Genomic DNA, 13,324 nt, shown 5'->3' with positions numbered 1-13,324 from the left:
GGGAATGGTGAGGGGGCGATGCGGTATGTGCGAATATTTTGAACCCTCTCTGCGTTCGTGGTTCGCGCGGTTTAGCTTACGAGCTGGTGGTGAATTGCCAAAAGTTGTGCATACGGCTTTGCGTTACACACACTCACACAAACACGCAGCGTCCTATTTAAGTGTCAGCTGTTGATTGCGTCCACCAGCTAGTTAGCAAACAACTCAAATGCTTGTAAATTCGAGCGAAAACAAATGAAAACATTCTTTGCTGTTAAATTCTTTCGAAGCGACCCCAAACAGGTCTGGATAATATTTAAAAAAAAAAACCAAGCAAGGCAGAGATTGTTAAGAAAAATAATAAAACTCTTCTCATTTCTATTCACCTTAGAGGATCTAAATTAGCAAATTCGGAACATCCAGCTGGGAGAGATGCCCGATTCGCTTGAGAAATTCGTTCACTTCACACGCGTACGAGTAACCCCTGGCCAGATTCGTTCGGTCCCAGTTGATCCAGCTGATCTTGTCGCCGATGTCTTCGCACAGTACGTACCGCTCCCGGACAAGGTCCAGCGAGGTCTGATGAATGTCATTCACTCCGATCAGTACGATTCCGGCCTTGTTCACTTCGTCGTGCAGAATTTTGTAGTAGATTAACGGCGCCGGCAATCGCTGAGTTCCGTTCGGATCAAAATCGAGGAAAATTGGCTGCTCGTCACCATTGGCATCGGTTTGCGTGTTCACTCCGTACGTTCCGCCGTACACGGTCACCTGGATGTCACGACTGGCTACGAAGGCCCGGGAGCTGTCCTCGATACGTATCCAATTACCGTCATTGAAATTCTGCCACTGGGGAGCCGCGTTCAGAAACCAAAAAGTAGCATTTTGCTGTGTTCCATACACGAAGTCAGCACGTGCTGCGATATGACCACGTGCCATGTAGATTCCGGTGGCGAGATCCTGCACGAGTTCATCTGCGATTGCCTGTGAGTTCAAAATCGTTGCAACCGTCTGCCGTTGACGATTAATGGTATACAACGTATTGGTCGGAATTCCAGGGAAGAAACTTCCCTGGATCCAGGATGGTCGTGGAACTCCCTGCTGGAACCCGTTGTGATGTCGATGGAACTCATGCTTGACCCAATGGTTCTCAAAGGTTACCTCATTATGGCAAACATCTAAGATTTTTGGGAAGCGCGTACCCAACTCGAAACCGATCTCGACTATGATGGCACCGGCCTCACAGGGTCGATTTGTACGGCGAGCCGTGCTTGCCCAATTCCGGGTGCACGAAAACTCGCTAAACTGGTACATAGTGCTGTCGAAGTTGAATGTACTATCAAAAACACACGATATGATGATGGAGTTTTTCGCCGGCGCAATATTGAATCCATTCTGGCAGGCTAACTCGAGAGTTTCTCCTGCTTCCAGCTGGAGCAACCGATCGTCGGACGCCGGATAGCGGAAGCTTTCTGATCCTGCTGTTAGAATCAGCGGCTGTGGGCGCGGTAGCTGAGTGTTGATGTTAACCGTACATGCCGAGGCTGCGATAAAAGGGACTCTTCTTACTCACTCGGCTTTAGGCTTTGACTGACGATCTCTTACCTAACTTATTCCATTCGGTTTCCTTCAATGGAGCCTCCTTAGGGATCTCCCTCGATTGAACGAGAAACCCAAAAGCCAACACCAAAACTAGGCAGTGGTGTAACGATTTCATCTTGTCTCAAACCACCGAGTTGAACTGTTGGCAGTGATGCCGTGTGATGCCTTATATATCAGCTGACCGATCAGAAGACCGACTCCTTCACTTGTGTTATCACGCTGTTCTTAAACAGCACCCGTGCAGTCCGATCGATGATAAGGTACACCCACGAAAAACCCTGCGTGTGTTATCGGATCCGCCAGCTTGTAGCTTTCTAGATGTCACAAAATGCAATCACAAACGATGTTACTGGTAGCGCTGCCCTATTGAACGGTAGCGTCTCTGATTGTGGTCATAAAATTCACCGGTTGGTTCGCCCTTATCAGCTAAGGCTTATAGTGGAGGCACTGCCCTCAGAGGTTGTTAATTCCATGATAAGGCTCTCGAACAGCAGTGTTTTTTTTAAATATAACCAGTTCAATTGATGGCTAGACTATTTGCGGCGATTTCTTATCCTGCGGAAAGATCTACAGTATCTGTGAGCAAATAACTAGTGTTGATGAACTTTGAAATTTGTCCGTTGTCCGATACACAATTGTTTGAGCACCTATTCTTCACAAACCCTTATTGAAATGCTTACATGTCGAAACAAAAAAAAAACAGATTTTCAGGGTCGCCATATAGAACGTTCTACTATTAAGCTAGTCTTCGATTTGAACCACAGTTAGAATTATACCACGACTAAATTAAAAAATAAACCCAACTAGTGTTCTGGACGACAAAAAACGCCTCTGCAACCAGAGAAGGCCAAAAAGTGAAAATAATCCTGATTTGAATCAAAAATGAAGAAAACATGTTTCTAATGAATTACCAAAGAGAATGAAGTATTTTGAAATTTGCACAATTTGGGAATAATAGAATATTAGGATTTTGGAATTGTATTATTTATGAATAGCAGAATTTTGACTTATTTCAGAATTTCGGGTTCGTACGCTTTGATCTTACACGAAAGGCAGAATATTACATATGGCGGAAACATGAAAGGCAGAATTCCGAAGGGCACGAAAGGCAGAATCACTGAAACCAAACCCAGAGATGACACTAAACAAATTTACGAACAGTGCGAAATAAAATAATAAAAGTATTATCGTAATAATATAAAAAAAAAAACAAGTAATAAAAATAACAGAAAAGATTCCTTTTATGATTTATGTATTTTTATTCAGTTAAATTATGATACACTCTACAAATTATTTACATTCTCTTAGTTTTTGAAGCCAGGCATAGGCTTAATGAGCATAAAAATTCTAAATTCAATGATTTGTTTATATTGCTACATTTTTCGAAGATAAGTTGGTCCTTTTCCCTTGAATCTACACTACTTTGAGCAGGTAAAATGTCATTTTTTATCTGTAGTATTATTCTCTCCGTCTCGTGTTGTTCTTTACGAGTTTTTGTAATTATTTTCGACAAGCTAACATGATTTGTACCGACGAGAACCGTCCACCTCCAATGCCACGCCTCCAGAAGGTTCGTTGAGCGTGGAATTTTTGCTCTCACGGCCTTGTAGTTACTCCATAAAGCTGGAGGGAAGAGTGGACGGCCATTTTCGTTTTTTCCCAAAATGTACGTTTCTTCGAAATACTTGAAAAAATTTTCAGTAATGTCCTGTAGAGTAGGTTTAAGCTCTTTGTATGCTTTGCCTATTCTACTGTGCGGTCAGAATGATAGCGCGCAGATCTTTTTAATACTCATGTAAAGATTAATGTTTGAAGCATGGGAAAAACTTCTCGCAACGCATTGAGCGCAGCTTTTTCGAAATCCGAAAGAATATATTCGCACTTTACTTTCAGTCTGTTGTCCGCGAGCATATCCGACAACGCTTCAAAAGCGGCAGTATATGTTTTTTGACATTTGCGTCCAAGTAAAAAGTAAACCAGTGGAATTACTCGTTGGCTTTGACCGGATCCCACAAGCCCGTGGAATGTATACATCTAGTCTAGTCTAGTGTACACTAACACAGCCAGTACTTGTAAGGATCCTGGAAAATGATATCCACCATTTTTTTTTTTAAATGATTTCCATACATTTTTCTTGTCAACGGCCAGGCCTACTGTGTAGCGTAATACAATATAATATAATCTAAGATCGAGGACAATCCGTACCAACCGATCCGTATGTAAGAAGTAATATACCTAATTCGTTGGGAGTGATAAAGCTAAGAAAGTACACTCCTTTGTTGACCAATCTGCTGGGATGGAACATAGGTATTTCCTCCTTATGCTCGGGTTTCAAAACCAAGGATATAGCGCCTTCACTCGCCTCAACTATTACGGTTGGAACCTGAGTACTAACTCTAGTCCTAGCATTTTAAGCTTATGGTTATAGTGCCATTACTCGCTCTCTGAAAGGAATATGGATTAGTAAATAATAATGAAGGTAATGTTTTGACAGGAAAAGACTAAACACCTAAGATACAAACAAAGTTTGATCGAATCGTTATCGAATAGTTATTTGTGTTTAAAAATAACTTACTTATTGTTTTTTAGGAAAATGCAAATATGTATATGGAACAAAACAGAGTTCGAAGTTTATTTACAAAATGCCAAAATCAAGATTTAGTTGTCATGGACTTTCTCAAGCCGACCAACAAATAGAATAAAATGAAACTGTTTATGTGCTGGAACAAACGTCCAAAAGCCAGGAAAATCATAGAATAAGAGCCTAAAATCGAGTAAAATGTGCGTAAGAACTTTCAATAGATATTTGCAAATCTCACGCACCGAATGATGAATTCAAAACCATATTGAAAAACTATACTATACAAAAGCGAAGCGGCATATTAAGCTTTAAGGTTTCGGCCAATTTTGTCTTGTAAGTGTTAACGTGTTCAAAAATTTACGGTGCCCTACAGATTTTTTACAAAAAGCTGCAGATTTTTATACTGAAAATATGTGAAATTGTTTTTGGAATACAAAATGAAGCTTTGAATGTGTCAACCTTGCTCACAAGCGCAAAATAAATCGTCGAAAGCTAGAGAGATTAAAGATGTTTTCTTCCGATTGATCTTTTCTTCTTTCAAAGAAAAACCTCACAAGAAAATGTCAAATACTTATCTTTTGATTCACTTCTTTCCTTTGACCAATGGTATTAGTGCGAAAAGCGTCTTCCTGCACTCCCGCTTTTGCTGCTTTTTGAGTTCACCTGGCACTCACACGGATTCATGGTAAGCACTCGCGGAAAAACGCGCTCCGCCACCGAAATAAGAGGCTACTCCCAGGAATCATCACTGACCAGAGAAACAAAAATGACCGCACCAAACTTTGTTTCTCTATTTATGAACTTGATTAACTACAACTCCGTTGCCTGTAGGGCAGGAACAAACTCAACAATCCACCAATGAAAATGGCATTTATCACTTTTTTCCGAAAAAGTTTTCAATATCCAAACTGACAGGAAAAAATCCATCCGTTCGCGTCCATGGTTTACTTCGATCTCCAAGCCCGTGGAATGTATACATCTGGCTAAAACCAGTTGGTGCTGTTTTGAATGTTCCATCACACATCCAGTAATCAGCATTAGATAGTAATTCCAGGTTTTGCGTAGTGGAAAACATTAAAAGCTTGATATCATCGTTGTTTACATTTTTCATCAGTAAAGGTTGCCCTGTTAAAGTTGTTTGAAGTTCTTTAGGGATGTGTATATTTCCTCCATCAACCAATAAACGCAGGCTATCAGCAGTTGGTGCACGCTTTCTAAGAATCATCATTTTTTGAGTTAGTACATCACATCACTGCAATCTATTGCTCTACGCTTAAAAGCGTAACGATGTTGATTTTCCCGGCAATCGATCGGATTTGCAGGGTAGTCATGGTTTCCTATCCTCATGTGTGTTTTCACGCAAAAACGTGATGGCTCTCGCACGACAACTGCAGGTACTTTGTTTTCTGTGACTCCTTCTTGCACAATCCCAATAGTATCGCTGGTTTTTCTGAAATAGAAAAGTTAAATATATTTGTGTGATTGTTGAACTTCAAGAATATTCAAATGTAACAAGTGTAAAAATGGTTGAAAAATGAAATACTCAAAATTAATCATGACAACTGTATATAAATCCTAATGAAATAAAAAGTAAATGACTGGACATCCCGGAATTGGAACATGATTGGCGATGATTCAAAACGTATCTTTGGGCCTAGGAAACAGCCTAAGGAACTAATTTAATGCAGTATGGTACATTGAGTTGGAAAATAGTATCATGCAAAAAATTAGCTTCGTAGGTTGTTCCAAGGACAGATTCTTTTTTAATCACTGACGAAAACACCCCCTTACTCTATGTCGCATTGAAAACGCTGAGCTTTGAACAACTCACAAATCGTAAAACTAAATTTCTAGAAACCTATCTAAACATATAAAAATGCAGCTCTGTCTGTCTGTCTGTCTGATTCATATAGGCTTGGAAACTAACGAACCGATCGGCGAGAAATTTTGTATATAGGGGTTTTAGGGGCCGGGAAAGGTGACTAAGATAGTTCGAGACCCCTCCCCCTTCTGGAAGGGAGGGGTCCCATACAAATGAAACACGAATTTCTGCACATCTCGAAAACTAACCAAGCAAATGGAACCAAATTTGGCATGTGGATGTTTTTAGGAGTAGCAAATATGTCCATGTTGGTTAGACACCCTACCCTCTTCTGGAAGGGAGGGGTCCCATACAAATGAAACACAAATTTCGCACATCTCGAGAACTAACCAAGTAAATAGAACCAAATTCGGTAGGTAGATGTTTTTAGGGAAAACAAATATATCCATAATGGTTTGACACCCCTCACTCTTCTACAAGGGAGGGGTCCCATACAAATGAAATACGAATTTCGCCCAGCTCGAGAACCAATCAACCAAATACAACCAAATTTGGTATGTGAATGTTTTCAGAGGTAACAACTATGTCCATAGTGGTTCGACTCCCCTCCCTCTTCTGTGAGGGAGGAGTTCAAAACAAATGAAACACAAATCTCTGCTTATCTCGAGAACTAACCAACTAAATGGAACCAAATTTGGCAGGTGATTGTTTTTAGGGGTAACAAACATGTCCATAATGTTTCGACACCCTTCCTTCTTCTGGCATGTCTCCAAATACCATTTCGAAATCCAAGATGGCAACTCCCGGTTTTCGAAAAACAGCGGCAAATGACCAAATATCACCTAATATGGGTATTTCCGGAATTGTTATGACGCACTGAAGCCACAAGTCGACCTCAGACAACATTTTGAATTGTAAGATGGCCATTTCCGGTGTGTGGAAAACAGCCGAAAATGACCGAATACCACCCAATATTGATATTTCCGGGATTGTTATGACGCACTGAAGCCACAATTCGACCTCAGACCAGAACCAGACCATTTCAACCAGAATGACGCTAGGAGGCCAAAAATTGTCTCCTAATGCCATTCTAAAATCCAAGATGGCGACCTCCGGTTTCTGAAAAACAGCGGCAAATGACCAAATACCGCCCAATAGGCGTCGTACACAAATTACGTAACTCATGAAGGGGGGGGGAGGGGGTATAAGTCTGCGTTACTTATTGTTACATAGGGGGAGGGGGGGGGCGTAGTTGAGCCCGATACGTAACTGAGATGTTTGCTCAAAATTGCAAATTTTGAGGGGGGGGCAGGTTGTCCAGCGTTACGTAGCCTTAGGGGAGGGAGTCATATCTAACGTTACTTATCGTTACATAGGGGGGAGGGGGTCTGAAATCTAGGTTTTTAGCGTTACGTTATTTGTGTACGACGCCATATGGGTATTTCCGGGATTGTTATGATGCACTGAAGCCACAAATCGACCTCAGACAACATTTTGAATTTTAAGATGGCAACCTCCGGTGTCTGGAAAACAGCCGAAAATGATCAAATACCAATATGAGCGTTTCTTTAAGCAGATTGACCGCACGGAGGGCCGAAATTGTTTTGAAATCCAAGATGGCGACTTCCGGTGTCCGGAAAACAGCCTAAAGTGACCAAATACCACCCAATATGAGTATCTCTGGAACTTGAATGAAGCTGAAAATTGACCTCAGACACCATTATTAATTGTAAGATGGCTACTTCCGGTTTCTAAAAAACAACCAAAAATGGCCGATTTCCATACAAAATGAGTATCTTCGGAACCAGAATGATACACAGGAGCTAGAACCGACCACAGACACCATTTTGAATTCGAAGCTGGTGACATCCGGTTTCTGGAGAACAGCCGAAAATGACCAAATAACACCCAATATGGGTGTCTCTCAAACCAGAATGACGCACGGAGGCCAGAAATTGTTCCCAAATGCCATTTTTAAATCCAAAATGGCGACTTACGGTTCCGGATCACCGGATCCAGAATGATGCAAGGAGCTATAAATTGACCTTAGACAACAGTTTGAATTGAAAAATGGCAACTTCTGGAAAACATCCGCAAATAACCGAATACTACTACAGGTCGGACTCGATTATATACAGACTCGATCATATATTGACTGGATTATATATGATTCGATTATATATAAAATTGTATATAATCGAATCATTAATTTTTTTTTCAATTTTAAATATAACTTACCTAAAGCAGCTATGTCGTATAGGGATCGTCCAAAAATACGGGAGGTAAGGTAAAGATCTGACAAAACGTCGCAATCAATACTAAAAATTTTGAAGATCTATACGAAGAGCGTTACCTAAAGGAAAGAGGGACGTTCCCTTCAGTCCAATATGACGTAACGCAACATTTTTTAACCAAAAACGTTGATTTTTGAGCCATAATGTTTCAAGTAAAATAAAGCTGATCTAAAACAGCAATATCGCGAGGAAACGTTTACAAATTATGTAACGCTCAGGAAACAGGAAAGAGTGTTGGGTTGGCAAAGTCTTGCAACCCATACGGAAAATTTAAACAAAAAGCATGGCAAAGGGGGAAAGGAGATCAACAATAATTATTTTTGCGTTACGTTATAAATAAGCGCTTCCTTATTGATTCATAAAAGTCCGTTCAAATGTTACAAAACGCAAGCAGGGCTGAGGAAATTTTTTATGCCTGGTGTGCTGAGTATTGGAAACATGCTAGACATGCTGCATGCTGAGAGTTTTTCCGGAAGTCCAATATTTATATCACGTTAAATTTGAATTGACCCTAATATTACTATTTCAATGTTGAGGTTGAGGTGATAGAGATTGACTCTTTTAAATACACTAAGGTCGCTTTTTACGCGGTTTTTAAGCGGGTTTTTTACGCGGCTTTTTTACGCGGATTCCGGAATTAACGGGTTTTTTGTTACGCGGATTCCGGAATTTACGCGTTTTTTTTTACGCGGATTCCGGAATTTACGCGGTTTTTTTACACGGATTTTGGAATTTACGCGGTTTTTTTTTACGCGGCATGTATCCCCCGCGTAAAAAGCGACTTTAGTGTACTTATTTTTATGAAGTTGAGATCAATATTGGTGAGCAAAAATTTAAATAAATTAAAGGCAATGTTTTTAGCTAATCTACTATCTACCCAATACACATCACGCAGTGCAAGTTGCAATACACGCCGTGTAGTGTTTCTATGCGAAAGTGGCACCCGTGCAGCACGGTGTAGTGTTCTTTCATGGCCGACTGCAATAACATAAAGAATAACTACGAAATCTATACATACATATATTTTTGTAAGAAAGGTTTTTTGCGACTTTAAGGGGGTAGTCAAAAAATCCTACTTATTTGTTTAAAAACAACAAAATATTTATGCAAAATAAACAAAAACAAATTTTCTTTTTCTGATTCGATTATATACAGGATTCGATTATATATACATAGTGAAAATTTTTCGGAGACTGTATATAATCGAGTCCGACCTGTACATATGGTTAAGTCCGTAATCGAAATGATGTAAAGAAGCCAAGCATTGACCCTGGACACCATTTTGAATCAGAAGATGACCACTTTCAGTTTCTGGAAAACAACGAAAATGACTGAAATGCATCCAATATATATCCGGAATAGAGGTCATGTACAAAAGCCAAAAGTTGAGGATGTTGCCATTCCGATAAAACCAATTATTTTTGAACGATATAATCCAATCGCAAGGAATCAATAAATTTGAAATGTTTAAAATTATTAAATTAAACACTAAAATAGGCGGGACGAAGTTTGCCGGGTCAGTTAGTATTATATAACATCTCACTGTCCTGTTAGGTACAATTAACATAACACAATTCATGCGGCGAAGACGCATCATCGAGGGCAAGCAACCGACACGGCCACTAAGCCGCCGTGGTTTCTGCAGTCCGAGCCGGCCGCCGACCCGCCGTCGGAAGCGGCGGCCTCTCGCATACAAACGACTGATCTACTGATTTCCTACTGATTTTCCTTTCCCTCAGTTAAGTTTGAACGAGCGGTAGCGAGTAAGGACAGCACACACATGGACAATAGAGTCGGTCGAAGGCCGCAAGTGTTTTTTTTTATCATTGAATAAAAAGGTGACACAGTGTTAGGTATCGATGAAGTAATATAGTAAAAATGCAGGTCATGCTATATATATATATATATATATATATATATATATATATATATATATATATATATATATATATATATATATATATATATATATATATATATATATATATATATATATATATATATATATATATATATATATATATATCTTTTGTCGACCTTCAGCTATTGTTGCAGTGCCGAAATCGGATCCCATGAGAAATACAGAGAGAGAAAAAATTTATATATTTTCAACATTCTCCACATATAGTGTTTCCCAGACCTTGGAGTGCTATTTGCTGAAGATTCCTCAAATTTATTCTGTATCAAAAACAAACAGTAGCTACACTATTAGAAGGAAAACTATAATAGACCCTTTAAATCAATTAAATTCGTGAAAATTTTCGTTCATATTTATGGTTAAAACAAATTATTTCCTAGATTTGAAAGAAATATAATAATGGAAAAAAAAACATTTTTTTTTGTTTCAAACTATAACGATGTGGAATTGATGGCTTTTAAAAACTTGTAAGATCGAGCACAGATATTTTTTTATTATTTTTGGCAGAACCATATTTTTACATATTTTCGAATTTTCGAGACGATTTCGTAGGTATGTGTTGTACGCTGTTTCAAAAAAGGAGCCATATTCATCGAAGTCCTGACGAACGGTTATGATTTTGTTGAAAATAATGTAAATTGCATTTTTATTTATTTTTTGAACGTTGTTGTGAAAGTTGTAAAAGTCGTGTTTTTCCCACGTTTTTAAATAATATTTTTTCCCAATTGTTTATTAAGAGTGTCAGTTGGATTTATTTTACAGACAAAGAATTTCAGACCAGAAATTTCTCATACATTCCATTGGCCTAGCTTGAAAAGTTCCAGGATGTAAGTTTTCGTATTTTGCATAAAACGTTTCTAACGTTTCGAGCATTTTGCATAAGTTCTATTTTTTTTAATTTGCATAATAAAATAATTTTGACAATTTCATTTGCACTTTTTCATTGGTTACTCTGAGGCTCTTCTTCCCAAAGTCTGCTTGAGATCAAATTTTGCATGAGAACTTTTTCCAAGAAGACAAAACTTTTACGCCCCAACTCTTAAATTTATCTCATACCTTTCATTGGCCCCTTGATACAGAAGCATTGCAAGCTCAAGAGTAAGTTGCCAGAGAAAAAAAGCAGAAGAAATCAAGAAGGCACGAGAAGGCGAAGATTGTCAACGATTTGAAATTGCCCTCTTGCGGTATTCCGGGTCCTTCGGGTGGGGGAGGTGTTTTTGACTATGTCCAATGGAACACGTTTTTGGTTCCTAACCAGCGTTAATTCGAAAATCAGCCTACAAAAATGCGGAAAATTCAGCAAAAAAAGTCTTGCAAAACACCGCGGAAAAAATGGCGTAAAAAGACTGACTGCACAAAATCAAAGCTGTCAGTTTCAAATAAAATTTAAAAAAAAGACTCATTTCAATTGTTTTACACACTGCGACATGTATTTTATTTTTTCTTGGATTTTGTTGTGATATCCTCTAATAAAAGAAATTTAGATATAAGGAAAAAATATTTTGAAAAATACTATATACACTAGGCTTAAAAGAGTAACTAAGCAAATAGTTAAGACAGTTTAACATTGTATTAGGTTTCAAACAGTCTCACAAATTTTAAGATACCTATATTCTGCTCAAAATGAAAATAAAAATCAATGGAAAACCATGCGTCGTTGGCACTGGTTAATCATGTGTTGGACAAACAAACCAATGTATTAAGAACGAGTAGATCAACATAAAAATGGCATTTAAGCTACAAGTGTGCGTAACACGGGACTAGTATAACATACAATAATTTCGTCATTTCGAAAACAAAAAATCAACTGGACGTTATAGTAATTCTGGAATCCCCTGAGGATAACCGAAGAAATAAAATAAAGTAGGTCGAAATGTCCGGAAATATTTGCTTTTTTAAGTCAACTTGTTTTCGAAAACAGTTGACTATCAAACATAAATAAAATAGAATAGCATAAAACAATCAAGGTTCAAGTTCGCCATTTTCAATAAAGTAATTTTAAAATTTTTTAATAATTAAACTAACCTTTTTATCTAGATTGTAAAGATAGCCTTCAATGTTGAGCATTTCCTTATTTTTATGAGAATACACAATACTCGCTTCGGGTAAAACTTTGGGGCTGGTGTCTAAAAATATAAAAAAAATCATAAATAAATTTATCAAATAAAAATTGAGTAAAAAATATCAAAATTGATGTGAATAAAAGTAATATGGAAAATCATGTGAAGACCAGTAAAATTTCTTACCTTGCTGGTAATAGTCGAGCTGTTGATTGCTGTCCTTGGAAAATACCGGTTGGGTTTCCTCAGAGCAACTAAAATTGTCAGCATGAACAATTAAACTATCCTCAATTTTGATTGTAATCTTACCTGCAATGATCACTAGAGTTTTGTTCTTCGTGCGACTCCATTGTGATATCACTCGCTATTGAAAATTTTTTTTCAGATTTTGTTGATTTGGTCTGCTATGATTTTGGCATCGAACATTTTCTTTCGCCGTGAAGATTCTACCAACCTGTAGTTGTATTCCACCTTTCGCGCAACTCGTGACATTGCCTCCTGTGATTCTGCTTTTCGTGCCTTTCTTGACTCTGCCATTTGTGATTCTGCCTTTCGTGCTCTTGGTGATTCGGCCATTCGTGATTCTGCCATATGAAATAATCTGTCTTTCGTAATTCTGCTTTTCGTGATTCCGCCTTTCGATTTTCCGCCTTTCGTAGGAGACCCCAGAGTTTCTTCCAAGATCTTAAAATCCGAGAGTTTTGAGTATTAGATGTTAGGATTTTCGCACTTCACCTTTTTAAAATCTAAAGGTTTTAGGTATTTAACATTAACGGCTTAAGTATTCGAAGCCATGAGAGTTTCTGGATTTTGAAATCTAAGGATTCCGGGATTTTAGGATTCCGATATTTCATGATTCAAGGATTTCAAAATTAATTCAAATATCAGGAATTTAGTATTTTACACTCTAACTATTTTGGGATATGAGTATTTAACCGTTTTGTGTTCGACAGGATACCCATGTACCTTCTCAGGTTTCATAAGACGAAATTTCATATTTCACTGCAATCAAATGTGATAAGTTGATTCTGTGCCGAACACGCATCAGTATCGGACGTGTGATCGGTG

The 13,324-nt window shown here is 38.3% G+C and overlaps 2 protein-coding genes across 3 annotated transcripts; both read right to left on the bottom strand.

The window, feature by feature from the left end:
• Positions 1-324: 324 nt before the first annotated feature.
• On the bottom strand, positions 325-1,736 carry LOC129722206 (uncharacterized). The gene is made up of 2 exons (XM_055675493.1): positions 1,585-1,736; positions 325-1,523 (listed from the first exon to the last, which is right to left on the bottom strand). Exons 1-2 carry the CDS (start codon positions 1,694-1,696, stop codon positions 376-378), a joined length of 1,260 nt encoding a protein of 419 aa, XP_055531468.1. The 5' UTR covers positions 1,697-1,736; the 3' UTR covers positions 325-375.
• A 3,298-nt stretch (positions 1,737-5,034) lies between these two features.
• LOC129725463 (uncharacterized) lies at positions 5,035-12,908 on the bottom strand. Of its 2 annotated transcripts, XR_008728090.1 has the most exons (5): positions 12,566-12,908; positions 12,443-12,510; positions 12,222-12,322; positions 5,265-5,612; positions 5,096-5,145 (listed from the first exon to the last, which is right to left on the bottom strand). XR_008728090.1 is itself a non-coding variant. In XM_055681339.1 (4 exons), the coding sequence occupies exons 1-4, from the start codon at positions 12,604-12,606 to the stop codon at positions 5,490-5,492; spliced, it is 333 nt and encodes a 110-aa protein (XP_055537314.1). In that variant the 5' UTR covers positions 12,607-12,908; the 3' UTR covers positions 5,035-5,489. The 2 variants fall into 2 exon arrangements, 1 of the variants encoding a protein (XP_055537314.1); XM_055681339.1 differs by having other exon boundaries at positions 5,035-5,612.
• Positions 12,909-13,324: the final 416 nt, after the last annotated feature.

This window comes from Wyeomyia smithii, chromosome 2, assembly GCF_029784165.1.
Source record: "Wyeomyia smithii strain HCP4-BCI-WySm-NY-G18 chromosome 2, ASM2978416v1, whole genome shotgun sequence".
In the NCBI taxonomy this organism is placed as follows: Eukaryota; Metazoa; Arthropoda; class Insecta; order Diptera; family Culicidae; genus Wyeomyia; species Wyeomyia smithii.
The sequence above is the reverse complement of the archived record's forward strand: the minus strand, read 5'-3'. Positions and strand labels throughout refer to the sequence as shown.